Consider the following 18,511-nt stretch of genomic DNA (forward strand, 5'->3'; position numbering starts at 1 on the left):
AATCTACCTGGCTTGATGCTTTTTCATCTGGCATATTCTCCTTACTGTGATTGTTAATCATTCTTAAGATTTCTGGCTAACTTCTAACCTTTGGCATTGGCAGCACATAGCAGTACTCAGGACCTCTTAACTCAGTTCTGTCAGTCAATGTCCCACCAAGGCTTAAATTTGTAACTCCCCATGACCTGAAATGGAGTCACTGTTCTCAGCCTCAGATTTTACCATCTCCATGTGGATGTTAGGCTTTTGTACAAGTGTTGCATAATAAAAGTTATTTCAATGTGTTACTGAGTCAGAAGATAGAAACCACATGGAATAGCACAGTTCTGCTGGCCAAGGTTTTCTCCAGTGCAAGTTTGACCTCAGTGGGATATTCCTTGGAAGATCTGGATTTGTGAGCAAATGAGTTTGGAGTAAGAGGTGCCATATTCTCCAAGAGCCTTGATATCTTTTACTGCTTCAGTGAAATTACTGCTTCCTTCTTCAGGGAACATAGTGGTCTTCTGGATCTATGAGATTTTTAAGAAACTCCGATGAAAAAATTTACTGTGACATTTTTCAACAAGCCATTCTTTTGGCTTAACTCCCTAAAGATTAAGAGCATAAGCCAATAAAGTGCTACATATTTCCCTCAAGATAACCCCAAATGCTAATCCCCTGTAGAAACAAAAGTATTCACTGCTATTTTTGTGGACTGGAAATGGAAGGTGAAATTTTGAAGCATTCTTCAAGTGCCTAATATCTCTCATCAGAACCCTGAACACTAGAATTTAAACCAAACCAAAAATATCTAAATCAAAAAACTCAAGTACAGTTGGTGGAACCTTTCTCAGTATCCTCTGCTTTCTGACACGAGTGGAAGACAGTTGATGAGGGAAGATGGCAAAATCACAATATGCTGCTGCACAGTCATGTTCAGTTCCTCTTTTTATTATTTCCAAGAGAGTAAGAGGTTTTTTCCCTCTCTGCCTAGCTGTGTTCAAACAAATATTAGTGGACAGATCTGTCAAAATAAAAGTACTCATTTACTCTCCATCCAGGTCTGAAAAAGAGAGAATACTCTGTAGATTTTTCGTTCTTCATATTTGCTTTGATTAGGACACCTCTGTAGCTGGGGGTCAAAAAAGGTGCACTTGAACTTTCATTTCTTTAGGAAGAAAAGTCAGGGGATCGAACAAAACCCATTATTTTCTGTGTTAGATTAAAGCAGAGTTTATAGATACAGTAAAATATAATATTCTATTGAGTGGATTGTGTAGAAGAACGAAACATTTTCAGATACATGCCAAAATAGGAATTTAAAATCTGAAGGTATGTCTATTTTAAGTTAAATGCTGTGACATTTTCACATTGGCATTGTTTTAAATTGCTTTACCTGTAATTTAAATGTCCTAATGTTGTACTTGCAAGTATCAGAAATTTTGTGGTTTATTTTGTTTTTATCTGATGCTTTAAAAAGAAAATGTAAGAAAAACAATAAGGGAAAACCAGGGAAGAGTCCATACTTAGTCTTTGTGTTGCATAGTACATAGAAGTAGGGTTTTTAAAATCTGAAATTCAGAAATAAATGTGCCTATCTCCTCCTGTGCTTATTTACAAACTTCCATCATTATGCAGCTGCCAACTAAGTCATCCTTTGTCTTGCAAGTGTCATACAAAATGTATTTTAAACATAGCAGAATTTCTGAGAGGAAAACATACAGCAGCAAATCCACTTCTTGAGTTTCAGATGCGTTTGAGTTGCTGTTGTGAGAGCACATGCTAAAAGCTTGTTTAAATTGGAATGACATGTTCAGTCTCTCCTTTTTCAGATTCTCACTCTTCATTTCAGTGATTCTACTAAAAGTTTTAAGTGGAAGAAGTGAATTTTAGTGATCATGTAAGAGTCAAAACTAAATTAGAAAGTGCTTTGCAATCTTAACTGGTAACCATCACTGGTGTCATTCTTTCCGTTTTTTATATATGCCAGTGCCTGTTACTTTAAAGTAAACTTAGCAGTTAAAAAGGAAACAATATAATCAACTTCATAGGTCAATTTGGGCAACTCTCAGTGTATGAAAAATCATATTTCAAACCATTTCTTTTATTGCTTTCTAGCATTAAATGGATGCTGCACTTCTAATGAAGTCTAACTTTAAATAAATAAATACCTGTTATGCTGATAGTCTCTTTTAAAAAATTCTGATTACATTCCTTTGAACAAAAAAGAAATGAGCTTTCTAATCTATTGTCTCTGGCAACACAAAATCACAGAGCTGGAATGTTTTTATATCTCAAAGTCTTAATTGTTTGTTTAGTGTTACGTGTGACTAAAATAGTCATGATTAAGTTGTTTGGAGTTTTGGTTGGGACCTGGTTCCAAATAAATCCATGGTATTTATACAAACTGACCTAGTCTTGAAATCTCACAAAACCATCTGCCTTATAAGATTTCCAGTATCTAATTGTTTGTGTCTGAATATTTGACTGTGGAAGCGTGTTCTGGGAACCTGGCTGAAATGAGATTTGGTTTAAAAATGGAAAAATGGCACTGGAATTCTTGGCAAAACAGTATCATTCACACTGATAGATGAAAACTTAGTGTCTTGCCTATCCATCCTAGGATTCTACTTCTTTTAACAGTGGACAAGATTTGCTTCATCTCAAAAGCAAAAACCCTCTGTGCTCTTTCCTTAAAATTGTCATTTTATTTTGGTTTCTAGTACAACAAAAGGCTGTCTCTAAAGTGAGAGAGTAGAGTTTGCATTGTAGAGTTTTAAAAAACAAACTTTGTAATCTGAACATAGAAGAGAAACAGCCTTTTGTGTCAGGCTGAGAGTCTTTTACATTGACTCTGCAGCCACAGTAATCCCTGCAGTCATTGGCCTATGAGTAATCTTGTGCTCTTGTGGCTTCCTTTGAATTATGAACTTGGTCTCACTTATTTTATTTCTGCCATCACACTTTGTTTACATCTTATGTGGAGGCAAGCAAAGTAAAAATATCATCAAAGATACAGAGTTTCAAGAATGTAGACATAATACATTCTATGATTTTACACAAATATGTATGGAGGGAGGCTCTCTTGATGAATGTAGGCTCTTTATTCCTCTGCTGTGGCGGATTTTGCTTTTTTTCCCCTCATTATTACAGAGATTATTTCTGAGTGCAACAAAACCTCTCACCTGCTCATGCCACCTTTTGTTTTAAATTATTGGAGTTTTAGCTGTCCAGTAAAAAGGAAGGAGGTGAAATTTTTCTACAGTTCCTAGGGTGGCCTCATTGGTGGTATTTTCAAATGAGTGAAGCATTGCCTGTTAGTGGAGAGAGGGAGGAGCTAACTTTTATGGAGTTTGACAAAAGAGCTCTAATGTTTTATAGAGTGCTAGCTGGCAAACAGAGTAACCCCTGCAATCATTTGATTAATATTTGTTGTAAATATAAATACAAGAGTATTCAATAAACATTTTTCTGGTAAATTGTTCCCCACCAAAACACATAACAAATCAATTAATTGAAATGAATTGTTAAGTTAAATATTGTTAGGTCTTTATGCCTGCTGGGAATCTAGATTGAAATAATTTATCACCAAGCATAGCTGGGTGTGCCATCTCCTTGCTGAAACATCAAACCAGTATTCACAGGTGGGAATAGCATTTCTAGGAGCATTCCACAGTGTATTAGCTGTTAGAACCCTGTGGTGAGCAATCAGTTTTTCCTTTTCTTGCTTCACAGAGATAATGGGAAATATTTTATTTGAGAAACATGTAGTGTAGCTTTCCCTTCTGTGTTAGTATGACAGCGCTCTATTTCAGCCTGCCTTATGTTGTTCTGGAGGGGATCTATGCAGATGTTTTGCTGAATGTTTCCAGTTCAGCCAGCTGCACTCATTTTGTGCCTGTATGTCACTGCCGCGAGGGGATTGATAGATGTGAGTGGTGACTGGATCTTGCTGCTTACTCGTGTCTTCAATTATATGTGTTGACTGTTTGATATTGTATTTTTGATGAAAGAAAGGTTCGAAAAAGGGAGAAATTAAAATTACAACAATATTCAATCAGTACAGTGTTCTCAGGCAGACACTGAAATTGCATTTTATTTGGCAGTTTTTTGGTCTGGTTTAACAATGAGTTGTTGTTCTTTGATGACAAAACTTGGCATTTCTGAATTTTCACTCTATAAACAAATGATTGCATTTTCCCAAAAGCACATGTAGATATTTAGATATTTTTAATAGTCAAATGATTGTGACCTGCAAATTTTTACATGGAACTTCATTTTTATTGCTTTTTATTGAAATGGTTGAGGAAATTCTGTCATCACAGTCAGTGTTTTTAGTACTCACTATGGCAAGTTTCCACTGAAATAATTATACCCTTGGTGAAGTTTTTATAGGCTTGGAAATCTTGGAGTTGAGAGCACATTTCTTCTGTGCTGTATGTTTCTCTTTCTTTCTAATGGCATAGTTTGGCACAGTTATGAAAATCTTCTTTTCAGATTTTATAATAGTCTTGAGTTTAAGTGAAAGGTGGGGCCTTTTTTTTTTAATTGTGCATGTGTTCTTGGTATTTTAATTTATATTAGAGTGAAGAAATTTCCAGGTGTGGAGACAGCATTAAAAAGTAGAACATTTTGTGTGCTAGAAGCAAGTGGGGACAGCCACTTAAAAGCCTATTCATTATCAACAAGTTTTTAGTGTTTTTTTTCCTCCTTGTTTCTGATGCAGCTGTTCTTTTAGATTTTCCAATAACTGAACTGAAGCACTATACTCTCTTTTTTCCATCACATACAAACACTTTATTTCTATCCCATTGGATTAAAAAGGTAGGAAAAGGTAAGGATGAAGACGAAAGCCAATGAAAATTCTTCTTTCAGGCAAGGGAAGAAGGTGACTATTTCCACTTGAATTCACATCTGATGTCTGTCTATACTTATTCCAAATCTCTCTCCAAAAAACTGTATGGGGTCCAGTAAGAGGCATTTGTTTTGAAGATTAAATTTGTTTATTAAAGTTACATCCTTTGCAAGACAGTGACAGGGAGTTCAAATAAGCTTTTCCTGTTGGTTAATGTCTCTGTGACTACATACAAATAGATTAGGAGGACAAAGGAGAATAATTTTTCCTTCTTTTAATGTTGCCAATAATGGATTGTTTAAAACGTTCTTTGTCAGTTCAACTGACAATTAGATCTATTATTTGACATTTGATTAGATCACAGCCCACAGAATTAAAGAGGCAGATTATTACTTGGTAGTCCTGGAACTGAGAGTGGATATTAACTACATGTCTGTCTTTATTTTTCTCCTTGCTGTTTTCTTTCTTTCCTTTTCAAGTTGTAAGTTAGACTGTATCTTGTTTTGAACACAAAGTAGTACAGTTAATGAAGTTATGTGAGCCAACATAAATACTGATCTTGGAACCCGGTGAAGTACCTGAATTGTAGCTCCTGGTTTACAAGGAGAATCTGTATTTTTGGTGCCAAGAAAACAAATTTGACAGTTATGAGATAAAGTATGTAAACAAAGTGAACCATTATGTATGGAAATATTTTCCATGAGTGACACTTGCCTTGTCTTAGGTTGTGTTTTAATAGTGAAGTAGGAATTTCTGTCTACTCAACAGTCACATTTCATTAAGCTGTACTCTGAAAATGCTCTTCTGTAACTTCAGCAGAAGCAGCTTTATGAATTGGCTGTATTAGATTTGGTCCACTAAGTAATTTTAATCTGGACTTTTGAAAATTTTTCAGTTGTTTGAGAATCTTTTTTGGTTGGTTTGAGGTTTTTTAAGGAAGAGATTCCTTTGTCTCTATATAATTGCCAGTATAATGCCTATAATAAATCTCACAACCTTGTTTTGCATGCATTAAGTTTTTCTATTTGAGTGTGGCAAAATTCAATTTGACTGAATTTGTCCCTTTTCAGATGATGTAAATGTGAGATAGATATGGATGATGGATATGAGTTATTTATGTTATGTGTAACAATTTTCAGTAATACTTGGATTAAAAAGTTGCTAAATCTCTCTGAGATTTGATTTTCCAAGAAAAGAAACCTCCACTCCATTCTAGTAGTGATTCAGTAAGTATATTGAAAATGAGATTATGTCAGCCAAGGGAGTTCTTGTGCTGAAGCTCTCACCATTTCCACTACCTTGATTTTGATTGGTTAACAGTGCAGTCATGCTTTTTCAGGGTGGTGCTCCTTGACAGAATTGGGCAATTTCTGGAGAAATGTTTCCTAATTTCACAATCTGTTAACATTCATCATGTTATTAAACTGCTGGAAGTAATGTCTTGGTTTATTTTTTTTGTTTGAAGTGGGGGCAATACATAATGGGATCTCTGAATGAGGAATGTATTATGCAAAGAACAGATATTACTGGTTTTCCCTGGATAATGTTTTTGGACTAATTTTGACAGGAACACCTTTCACTGGATGAATGTAGATGATTTTGAGAAATCAGTGAGGCTTCTTGACTAGCAGACTCATGCTTCAAATGACTGGTTCTGGCATATGTCAGAATTACAGCAACTACTTGGACAATGAACTTACACTTTGTGGTTAAAACCTTGCATAGAATGGATATTTGTGAATAAGGAGACTGTTCTTTTGCTCTTTGTACAATATTCCTAATGTCAGGGTCTATATGATGGGGTATATGTATGTGGAATTAATCTGGCTTTTCTGATATTTGGTGTCCATTAAAAGCCAGAAAGAACAACATCATCATCATTATTATTTCATTATAATAATTATTGTTATCATTATTATAATTATTATTTTCTCACAAAAATTGTTGTAGTGAGTCCTTTGCGTAGATTTATTTTTTTTCTCCGAGCAGGTTCTATACAGTTCGCTACAGAGAAAAAGGTAAAGACAAGAAATGGGTTTTTCAGCTCTGCCCAGCTACAGAGACAGTGATTGACAATCTGAAGCCAAACACACCTTATGAATTTGGAGTTAAAGACAATGCAGAGGATAGTGTTTGGAGCAAGACTTTGAATCATAAAACAGTTCTCTCTGGTAAGTATTTGACCATAGTTAATCAAATAGCTGCTGGTTTTGACAGTATTTTCCCCTCTACTATGGAATTAAAATAAGCTACTGATCGAGTTTTTATTGTTTAAATGTCATGCATTACGCCCCTAAAAATTCTCTTATGAATTGCTGAAACTAGAAATATTTTGGTTTTGAAAAACTGCCACCTAGTCTTCTGAAAGGCGTTCTCTTCTCATTGCAAATAGAGGATCTGCTGCAGGTTGATAGAATTCTAATGGTGTTTGGTACAGATACACATCAAGTGTTGAGTATGAATATTTAGACTTCTGACTGAATTCTAAGCTTTTTCCTTAGGCCATGAATAATAAGATGATCAAGTAATGAACTAATCCATCAACCATCACCCAACTAATCCACTGAATTTCTTTTCCATCATGAGTGATAGAAATGATTAGTGTTATTTGAATCTTCTTTTACACCTGCATTTGCATTGAAGCTGGTCTTCAAGCTAGACAGGACCTGTCCTGCCTCAATGGGCCCTTTATGACTCCACTCAAACGATGAATTTGAAGCTAATTTACAATCAAAGTATTATATGGATCATGTCTGAAGCATGCAGTGTCATGTATGCTTTTGTTTTAGTTTTCATGGAGCAGTGTATAACACCTATGGCTGGCTGTCAGTCATATTTTAAGATTCTCGTCTGAAATCCCAAGATAATGCAGGAAAAGTGATGTCAAATTGACCCTTGTAAAAGCATGTATTGCTGTAAGAATCACTCATACCTGTAGAGGAAATAGGCATCAGTAGAGTTTTCCTCCTTGTAATGAGAAGAGAGGACTTAACAGATTATCCCATTTGATTTATTTTCTCAAATATTTGCATAAAAGTATTTTGAAACTTGATGTTGCTCAGGAGATGGTGGAAACTCCTATGCTTAGTATTTTTAGCTTCACTCAAAATATAAAGAATGCGAATTCTCATTAGAGAGCCTTATTCATATGAGATTTCCAGCTGAAATTTAATTTGGACTTCACTTTTGACTTGTAGGTAAGTTACAGAGCTCAATATACTTGAGGATAGGCAGGGGAGCAACATGGTGGCTTGCAACACTGGGGAAACCTTCATACTCCCTAATAAACAGCTTTGTTGGCCTTAATTATAGAGTACAAAGCTTTGAAGCACATGCCCAGTGTCCTTGGAGCTGTTTTAGCTGTCCAGAATAATGCCATGGATATAGCACACCTTAGAGAGGATATTGGTGGTAGCCTTTATCTATACCTCACAAAAAGCTCTGCTTTGCAGCCTGACAGATATCCTACCAAGTGGTTTTTTTCTGTTTTTTTCTACATTTCAAATGTCTTAAAGTCATCTGTAGAGCAAGTGATGAAATATATTTCAGCTCTTAGAATAAGAGGGAGTGATGAGTGCAAATATTTATTGTTTATTACTTGTTAAAGACTGGTGAAAAAATTACCAAATTTTATCTTTCTATATGATGTATTTCTAAATTCTGTTTCTTACAGACATTTGACATTTTTAATAGGTCAGGAGAATCATTCATGTTAGCTTGTGGAGACCCATTGAGTTTGGTTGAAAGATTATTTCTTCTAAGAGTTCATATTCTATTTACATAAGATTTCTTCTGTCTGCAGTGTAGACTTGTGTATTCAGTGGATGCTTCTGCAGCAGCTAAATCCCAGGAGTTTGTAATTACCCTGCATGTCTATATTCTGATCTTCTGATAAAGAATCTTATAATAGGAAAATTGTCAACACTTTCAAATTCAAGCCTTTCATATTTTTAGTGGTAGATACAGAAAATGTGGGCAGTAAACAGAGTGTGTGTATTTATAATAAATGTACAACCAGATCCCTGTAAAGTTTATCAGTCAACATGAACAGACACTTCTTTTCTGTGCTAATTCCTTGTTCTGTGTCAAGTTCTTCTCATATAGGAGAAGCATCTGAACCAATACCAAACATCCTTCACTGTACATGTTCTTTATCCCTCTGAAGAATATATCAGTTATAGAAACTGAAAGTTCTTGTGCATGTTCCTGGATCTGTTGAATCCACAGGCTGAATTTTTGTTATATACTAAACATGTTGGGAGGGGTTGGGAGGAGAATCTGCTTTTAATTCATTATTTGAAAACACATTAAAGGCATGGCAAAAGTTCAACATTTATTTAACTGATTTTTTTCAGAAGAGATGAAAGTAGCTCATTTCAGACTGTCTTGCCATGATTTTCTCATGAAGTCATTGAGAAACTTCTGTCACTTTTCTCTTGAATTTAGGCCAATAGTAAGTCCTGTTATTTAGAAGTACCAAGCACTTTGAAAGACTTGTTTCCAACTCAAGTGTATCTCAATTGATATTTCTTTAGAGTTTAAATTTTTTTCTACTTCTCATTTGTTTAGGATGGAATTTGTAAAAAAATGTGATAACATGCAGCTTGACTCTTGTTTGCACATCCATTGTTGAAAGGGCAGCAGAAAAGTGTAAAGGTTGAAGATGCAGAGAAAGTTTGAAGCAGCGAGCTAGAATTGAGTAGGTGCTGAACAGGACTGTTTCTTGACTTACTCAACAGCTGCATCACAAGAAACTTCTAATACTTAGAAACTAAGAGGAAAACTTAAGAGAAAAAAATTCAGAGTTTAAGCTTGGAGTTTGTTGATACACTGAGATAAACAAAACCATAAACAAAACAAGAAGAATACGTTTCATTTCCTTGCTGTCAAAATGTGAAGAGAGGGACTTGCAGATATATTAATGGATCTGGAGACACAGGACAAAACAATTTTTCCATTATGTGTTTTTTATACAGGCTTTTAATTAAGCCTTCTAACTTTCCAAGCTGACAAATAAAAGATGAATAAACTTGGTTTGCTTTGCTTTGGACACAACAAAAAATTAATTCTGTGAATTTATTTTTCTTTCTGTCAAAACAGGTAAAAAAGTAAATGGACAACTCCAGAATATGTATAAGTTGGTACCCAATTCCCAAACACAGGTATGCAAAACGTCTCTTTTTTAAGCTGATTTGTATTTTATATGATCAAATTTTTTATTCTCTGTTAGTGTTCAGTGAGAAAGAAATTATCAAGGCCACAAACTGCCAATATAGAAAGCAATCTGTTAAATGCACTGTGTGGAAAATGTTTAAAAGGACCAAATAACTGAGAACTGTAACTGAGATGATTACCTACACTTTTTCCAACCTATCTAAGATAAATCTGATAATTTCCAGCTGTAGATTCAAAACCTAGACATTGGTTATTCCTTTGTAGAAATCAGGTTTGTTAAACTGTGATATTTGTTGTGATCAGTTAAGTTAGGGAAAACATGGTGATGTGATTTTATAGAGTTATTTTGTATATACTCAAGTTTTCTAAATTAGTCATCCCACTGAATTCACTGATAGTTCCCATATGTGAGGCAAGTGTTTGCAGAACCAGAGGAAGCTGGAAAGGGCAATTTAATCAAGTTTGCTAGGCTGTCCATTAAATCCTTTTATGTGGCATGGTAAAATTTTTACCATTTAATTTAAAAAAATTGACTTTTATAAATAAAGATTTTTTTTCCCCTCACTTGACTTTTTCCATAAACATTCTCAAACAACCATGGATGGATTTCATTTGTTTATGGGTTCATGTACCCAGATTTTTTTTTCTTCCAAGAGCTGAAGCATAAATGAAGGCTCTCTAGATCAAACCAGCTAGTGGGTTTTAATACAGTGAAAAAGAGACATTTAAGTTATTACTTTTGAGCATTACCAGTTCTACTATGAGATTAAATTGGTTTATTTATATTTCCTTTCCTTTTTTTTAATCAGAGTGCAATTTTCAGCATCTAATCTTCTGGAGGATTTTTTTTGTTCTGCTTCTTTTTAGGTTACTATCCCTGAGGCAGACTATGGGCTAACTTCCCAAGAAAAGTTGTAGAAATCCCTCTTTAAAGATTTTAGAGGGTTAACTCATGAGTGTTAATTATTACAAAAGAATAACCCATTCTTCACAATTCTCTTCTGTCTGAGATTTTCCAAATGTTTTCATGGTAGGAAATGGTAATGCATGCTTTCTCATTGTTTGTTTTTCATATTTCAGAATATTATAAATGGTCTGTAATTATCTATAAAGACCTCAAATTCCTTCAAGAATCAAATCATAATTCATTAAATACATTTCCTACTAGGAATAATTAGGTATGCACAGAATCATAGAATCAATGAGGTTAGAAAAGATCTCTAAGTTCCTCAAGTCCAACTGCTAACCCAGCACCACCACCATGTTTACCATTAAACCATGTCCTCAAGTGCTGTATCCAGACATGATGATTTCCCTACCGTTTCCCTGGGCAGTTATTTCCAATGCTTGACACCCCTTTCTGTGAAAATGAATTTTCCTAATATCTCATCTAAATCTCCCCAGTGCAACTTGAGGCCACATCCATTCACTTAGGGCAGTAATACTTCAATAATTGCGTTACATGCAGAGTAGGATCAGTGGAATGCTTACATTATTGGAAATATACTTATGTCTTGAGTTCAGGAGAAAAAGTTTTTATTTGTGAGTAATATAAATCAGTTGGTTAGAGATTCAGGAGGGTGCTCATCTCATTTTGTTGATGAAGTCAACTTTACTGTTCTTCCCCTTGGTCCCACGAGCATCTTTAAAGTTGCACAGCCCGAGATCAGGGAATTCACTCTGGGCCATGGAGTGCAAGTTGAGTTCCTTTGCTCTTCTTAGCAAACCCTGTGTGCCAGAACCCTGACTAGTATGCTGCTTCTGTGCATGTAGGGATTCTATTTATGCAGAAATAGAGCTAAACCAGTTCTCCAAATATTTGCGCAGCTCAAGTATGAAAGGAGGACTAGAGCCAACATCTAGTCTTTTCTGTGATCTTCACAGGGCTCAGCTCCAGAGCAGCACTGCTTTATCACCCTCCACAGAAATATCATCATAACATACCATAGATTATTCTAATTGTTCTCTTATCATTCTTGTTTTAGTGGTGCAAAAAGCCAAAAAGCAGATAGTTTACATTGCTCCTTCAGTTTCCACAGCACTAGGTGGGGTATGGTTCAGTGGTGTGATCAGATCATTGATGCAAAGCCAGAATGAATGTGATTTAGGCCAAGTTTGTTTGCGCTTTATTTTGCTCCAAAGACACAACTGACTCATATCAGCATGGTCCTAACTCTTCTCTGTAAGGACATTTTTAAAGGCTGCTTATTAAAACAACATTACCAGCCCATCTAGTCATTCTGCCCTTTCAACATCAGTCACATATCATCTTGTGTTTCTTTTGGCAGTTTCATCCTTTAAGTTTGTCTAAGCTCCCAGGGCTGTGTGAACAGCAACTCAGGAGAGAGTGGAAGAAAAGGAGTGTTCTAGAAATGGTTATTCTTCTTCTTTTCATAAACAATGGGTAGTGGTAGGGCAGAAAAAATGCAGTAGAAATTTATTTCCTCTTCTTTCTGGTTAAGTTCCTCTAGTTTCATGTTTGCCTGGAAGTTGGGATCCTTCCCAATTTTCCAGCCAAAAAGGACTCAGCTTCTACCATTTGTTAAACTATAGAAGGAAATATTCCTGCTCTTCCAAACCTTATTCAGTCCAGACTGACCATGATCCTTCCTTGAGGAGTCTCTTATGTGCATGCCAGTTAGTTTTGGCTTTTTCAAGTATCAGAATACAACACAGAAAGAAAGAACAAGTCTCTTAAAGTATTGTTACCATGTGCTGTTTCACAGAACATTTGAGATTTGCAGTCCTGTAAGAATATGCTGTATGTATAGGGTAAGAAGTGAGATGCCTGACCTATGGTATAATTTACATTTCTCATTTTCCTCTGAAAATAAGGAACATATTATTTGCCATCTTCTTTCATGATGGCAGCAGCTATTTAAATAACTGATGTTCCTAATACTTATATGCTTTGTATTTCCTGTCTGAAAAATATGGTTGATAGTGCCATTACTACAGATGATGGGCTGACATTTCCAAAATAGTTTGTACAAGTAGTAAATATTATTAGGAATATCTAAATTAGTCACTTTGTGGAAACTGAGAAGAAGACTTTGACAGCATGGGTAGATTTCAAGTGCAGCAGTTACAGATTCATGCAGATGAGCAGTCTAATTATAGCAGCTGGGGAACATGGATTTCATGGCAATTATTCATTTCTGAGTGAAAAACTACATTTTTAATATATTCAAATGCATTTTGAGTTTTTATATTGCTATTGTTGTAGCCATCCATTACTAGTCAACAAAGAAAGAATGTTCTTGTCAATCTAAGAACTGTTTACTAGTAAAAAGGCAGATAGTAATTATGATTAAAAGTTACACAAGCACTCACTCCAACTTCAGAGCTGTTTATTTAATTGTAAGGCTTCTGAGGAGAAATAAAATGGACACCTTCTTCTAACAAATGCATTCCATCCCCTTCGTTTGTCACATGAGTAGGAGGGCTACCTCAAAAGCAGATCATCTGCAACACATTTTTTTCCCTAGAAAACAAAATGGAAATGTAAAAAAGGAAAAATAAAGAAGGAAGATTATTTCTACCCTCATATAATGACAATGATTGAGCCATGTTCTCACCAATGCAAAACTGTTACTAGGTAGCAGACAGTAATCATGGAGTAAATTGCCTCCATCCATTTCCCTATCCCCATCCAAGGAAAGGTTCATCTTACTTGTGGAGATTGGCCTTCTTCCAGCTTCTTAAACTTTGGTATGTGTTTAATGTATACCCAACCATTTTTTTTAAAGCTTTTCGCAAGTATTTAGAACAGAACAAAAATAGCTGTCCTTAGGTAAATGATTAGCATTTTGTCATCGAGTGCTGACTTCTCATGCGACTGTTCTTTCACATGAAGTAGGCCAGATGTCATCAAGAACAAAATTATCTGGTTCTGATTTCAGCGGAATGTATTTAGCATGGAAGGAGTTATTTTCTTTCTTGTAACTCAAATATAACTAAAACAATTCCCTTTTAATGTATGTAGCTTTTTTATGTCATTAGCATTACAGTCTACCTTCTCTCATCAGCTGAGTGTATTATTAAGCTTTCAGAATTTGTTCATAATTTTTATCTTTGTTATCAACTGCTTTCTTTTAATAGCTGTGGGGTCCATTCAGGTATTCCTTTTTTTTTTTTTTTTTTAATGGTATCAATATAATTTCACATTCACATTTAGGCACGATGTAATCTGGGTCAAAGAGATATGAACAGCATAAGAGTCCAAATACTTAGCATAAAAGTTTAAGAATCATGTGGGTGTCTGGCCACTTGTGCTTTGGAAACAATTCCACTAAATAAGATTTTTCGGAGCTTAACTACTTTAATCAGGCTATGCACCCAAGAGTACTGATGGTTTACAAATGTGTACCTGGTTCTGGAATATTCTGTGTTCTAAATATAGTGTTCCTGAGAATATATTTGTGTCCTGTGACCAAATTTTAATTGGATATGTTTCACATGTTTTGTTGTAGTTAAATTTCATCTTTTCTTCAGCATTCTGGACTACTCCCCAGTGAGTGCTCCAGAGATCCTTAAGAGAAGAAAGAATTGGGGTTTCCTAAGTTTTAAAATACTGTGGTTTTATTAAACAAAACCTCTTGAGCTGATAGAAGGAGATCAAAATGTGATATTACCACATTAGCCGGTGGGAACTGAAGAAGAACCATCAGGGACCAGGGCCAGAGCCATATCCACTGTTAACTTGGGACAGGCGTGGTATTGGATTAGAATCCTCTATTTTTATTACTCAGTTCAATTACTATTATGGCTGTTCTCCCAAGGCACTACTTTTATCCATTTTTTCTCTTTTTTCAGATTATTCTGAGTGATAATAAGAAATTGGTCCCTGTCACAATAATCAAACAAAGTAAGTTTGTGCATTGTTTAAAATGTATTCTTATACTCTGCAAGAGTGACTTGAGACTAAAATGAGTGTCAGGGCAATGGGATGTCCTGCAGCTGTCCCTATAATAACATAAGCACAGGATTTCAGTTTCACCAAAATTAATATGCCAGGGGAAAGAGGTGCACAATTAGGAGACGATGTAGAGAAAACAGAGTTTGCAGTCTCTTAAACTGAATGTAAATACAGGAAGGATTAGGATGGTGTCCTGATCTGCAAATATTGAGGAAAGGTTTTTAGGATGCTGGGGTTTGTTTCAGGTGTGGTTTTGTTTCTTATTTCAGTTTGTTGTTGTTGTTTTAATTATCTTCTAATATCCCTGTGTTGTCTCCACAGTTATTCAAAATCGGACACAGTCAAAAGCACCAGATAGTTCCTCTCTCCCAGGAGCAATATTAGGTGACTAGAAGATATTTTTATTAATTCTCTTAGCCCCTGATTGGAACTTGGAATTGTGCAAATGCTTTTAATTTTCTTGATCTTAATTGTTTTTCCTTGCATATCAAAGTATATTTTGCAGCTGGTGCAGACAATATTTGTTGCATTTTATGGCGGTACAGATGGTTCCAGAATGTTGTTACTTAATTGAAGTAGAATCACTTCATTGTTAGTGTATTTAAAAGAAGAAACTGTGACTGTTTAAGTCAAGGAGTTCTTTCATACTGCAAATGAAGTTCTATGGCAAAGATCTTGAGATGAGGGATTGTTCTTACTGGGCTTTTAAGGTAGCACAGTAACGTCACATCTACAGTCACAAACCTGATATATTAAACTACAGAAGTCTTGCAATTAGAAATTGATGTTAGATCTTAGGACATTACTGTTTCCCTCCAAGCCATTCAGTTTAATGCTTTTTGTTCTTGTTTCACCTTTAAGAATATGCAATATTGGCTTAGAACATGAAACCAGGAGAAAGTCTGTCATACAGTGTGGTGAACTACTGGTCTGCCTGAAATTTCCATGAAAGGCTCACTGCACCATGTACTTTGTGACCAATTTATTCCTGGATTTATTGTTTATCCCTTTATGTATTTTCTATAACTACATAACTTTGGCTGAAGCTTTCTTTGTGTGAGTTTCAGTGTATTGATGTGAGTCAAACACACACATACTAACCCAGTCTGGTATTGAGCACACTTGGCCCACCAGACATAATCTGCCCTAATATCTGTGATGCTGCAGTACTCCAGAGTTGTGTGCTCCAGAGTCAAATGCTTTCCAACTCTGATAAATCATGAGATGGTGGTGATAGAAGGAGTGGTATAAAGGGCAAATAGCACCAAATGGGAGAGATAATAACAGGATAGAAAAATTCATTTTCCAGATATTCAGCGTGAGCTCCCAGTAGTTCAGTAGTAGTTACTCATCTCAGAGAGCAACTGTGTGCTTTCATGTCTTCTGGAATTAATGGCATACATCTTTCTCTGTAGTGCACCTAATTGTTCCAGGTCTCAATGAAAGTCAGCAGAAACTTCCTCCTCTCCTGACAATAGATGACATACCTCAAGCATCCAGGAAAAAACTGGGTAAGCAGAAATGCTAAACAAATGAAAACCATTTTGCACTGTGAAAATAATGATTCATAAGTCATTAAATCCTTGCTGTACATTTTTATTTTTAAAATATCTTTTAATGAACAAAACAAAACCAAAACCACGTGTTTAACATAGCTTGCAGTGATTGTGCAGTGGAAATTCATTGGGTCCTAAAGGTACTGAGCTGTCCACATTAATCCATGTTGGCTTACTTAGTCAAACTAAAGTGAGACAGAAATAAATCAGTGGTAAAAGAGAGCAGATACATCTTAGTAATTACTCTCTAATGCCTGTTCTTTTAGCTAAGAATGAAACTGGAGTATGGCCTGCTGAATCCAAAACACCAGAAGTTCAAGAAATCTCTGCACAGTCCCTTCCAGGTAATGAAAATTCTGTTTTTAGAAACTCTGTGGAATGTCTTTGCCAAATACATAAACTAAAATGAAACCCATCTTTGTGCTCTACAGTTAAAATAGTAGTTGGAAAACAGGAGGATAGTGGCTGAATTAGCAAGGAGTGGTAATGTGGATAAAAAATCTGAATCCAATTCTGGACAAAAGTTTCAGGTGAAGTAATTATTAGGTTTCTAAAACTAATTGGAATTAGAATTATACTTTGTGGCATGATGGATGCCTTGAAATTTGAAAAATGGCAAAGTGAGTTTTTTTGTGAGTCACAGACTACTTCATGAATTTGTATGACAAGTATAGTCATATGTTTGACCATTTTCAGTCTGGGGGCAAGGGATGAAAGGATTGGAAAGAGCTGAATTGTTCAGAGTCAAATGATGAAGATCACTTATCACCCACTTTACTGACCCACATTTCAGAATTGCTTAAGAAGGCATATGCCTATCTTCATTTTCTATAGTCTGGCCCTAATCCTGTAACTGAGTCAGAAGTCTTGGTTCTGCTGTCACAAGAGACAAGAGCTGCCTTCTGCCAACTGCTTTGCTGAAAGGAACAAGGGATGCTTGAGCAGTGGCTAGAATTTAAAACTAAAAACGAATTTGAGGAAACAATGACCAAATGTTTGCTTTGGTTTGGTTTAGACATATTATGCGACCTTGCTGAAGTTATTCTCTTCTGTCTGTCAAGTCTTTCCTGGCTGGATGGAGTAGTGTAGCCTGTGGTTTCTTTGACATCACACAACTCAGATACTGCCCTTAAATATGATTGTGTTTATTTTATTCCTTAAGTATATAAGGAATATATATACTTAAATATACATAAAAATACTATGCTTAACTTCATCATAGCACCTTAGTCTTAAAAAAAAACAAAGCAGAATTAAAAACCCTTAAAAAAATAAATAGGGAATTTAAAAAGGTGTAAAGAAATGCAGCAATATCCTGTGATCATTGATAACAATCTTTCAGACTAACTGCTCCATCTTTTTTTCTTCTGTGAAAATTTTAGAACCTAATTTTCTACTCAATAGATAAACACATTTTCCAAATTCTGCTTTAAATTATTCCTTCCTGTCTGCAAAACTTTCACAGGGATATCTCTTTTCTGTTCATCCTAAATATTAAGAGGGGAAAAAACGATGCCTCTTCACAAGAATTTATTATCAAAGGATGCATTGAAAATGTGTGGATCCTTTTCAGAAAGCCATAAGGAGTTTTTAGCTTGTTTGATTGGTTTGTTTTCTCTTACAGTTCAGGGTCTCTTGTGAATTTTTTTTTTTACTATGTTACTAGATTATTTACCTTGTTTAAGTAATGGCTGTTTAAGAACTGGCAATCTGGAAGTGTATTTGCCATTTTTTGTGAAAGTGAGAACTGAATACATTTGTATGGTAGGTTCTCCATCAGAATCCATGTCCTCAAATCTCAGCCCTCAAGCTTGCATTCCTCTAATCAAAATGTGTCATTTTTTGTTGATGAATGTATTGGCCAGTCAGCTAAAGCGTGTGAAATGTGACAGATGAGGAGGAGGGTGTTCTGTAATTATATTTATGTACCAACATGTAGAATTTCTAACCATAAACAATGCCATGTCTAGACATGGCACAGAATTGTATGTTTATGAAGTTGGAGAAATTTTCATTACTCTGGTAATA

At 35.4% G+C, this 18,511-nt stretch overlaps 1 protein-coding gene across 20 annotated transcripts in view; it reads left to right on the forward strand.

The window, feature by feature from the left end:
• The window catches only part of ABI3BP (ABI family member 3 binding protein), a 173,591-nt gene that overhangs the window by 70,634 nt on the left and 84,446 nt on the right, over window positions 1-18,511 (forward strand). For all 20 annotated transcript variants that reach the window (XM_064725451.1, XM_064725461.1, XM_064725363.1 and 17 more), the window contains 6 exons: window positions 6,824-7,005; window positions 9,935-9,996; window positions 14,825-14,876; window positions 15,249-15,311; window positions 16,343-16,438; window positions 16,750-16,827. In XM_064725451.1, the coding sequence (XP_064581521.1) occupies window positions 6,824-7,005; window positions 9,935-9,996; window positions 14,825-14,876; window positions 15,249-15,311; window positions 16,343-16,438; window positions 16,750-16,827 (533 nt within the window). The remainder of the gene's footprint in view (window positions 1-6,823; window positions 7,006-9,934; window positions 9,997-14,824; window positions 14,877-15,248; window positions 15,312-16,342; window positions 16,439-16,749; window positions 16,828-18,511) is intronic.

The sequence above is a fragment of the Zonotrichia leucophrys genome, chromosome 1, assembly GCF_028769735.1.
Source record: "Zonotrichia leucophrys gambelii isolate GWCS_2022_RI chromosome 1, RI_Zleu_2.0, whole genome shotgun sequence".
NCBI lineage: Eukaryota > Metazoa > Chordata > Aves > Passeriformes > Passerellidae > Zonotrichia > Zonotrichia leucophrys.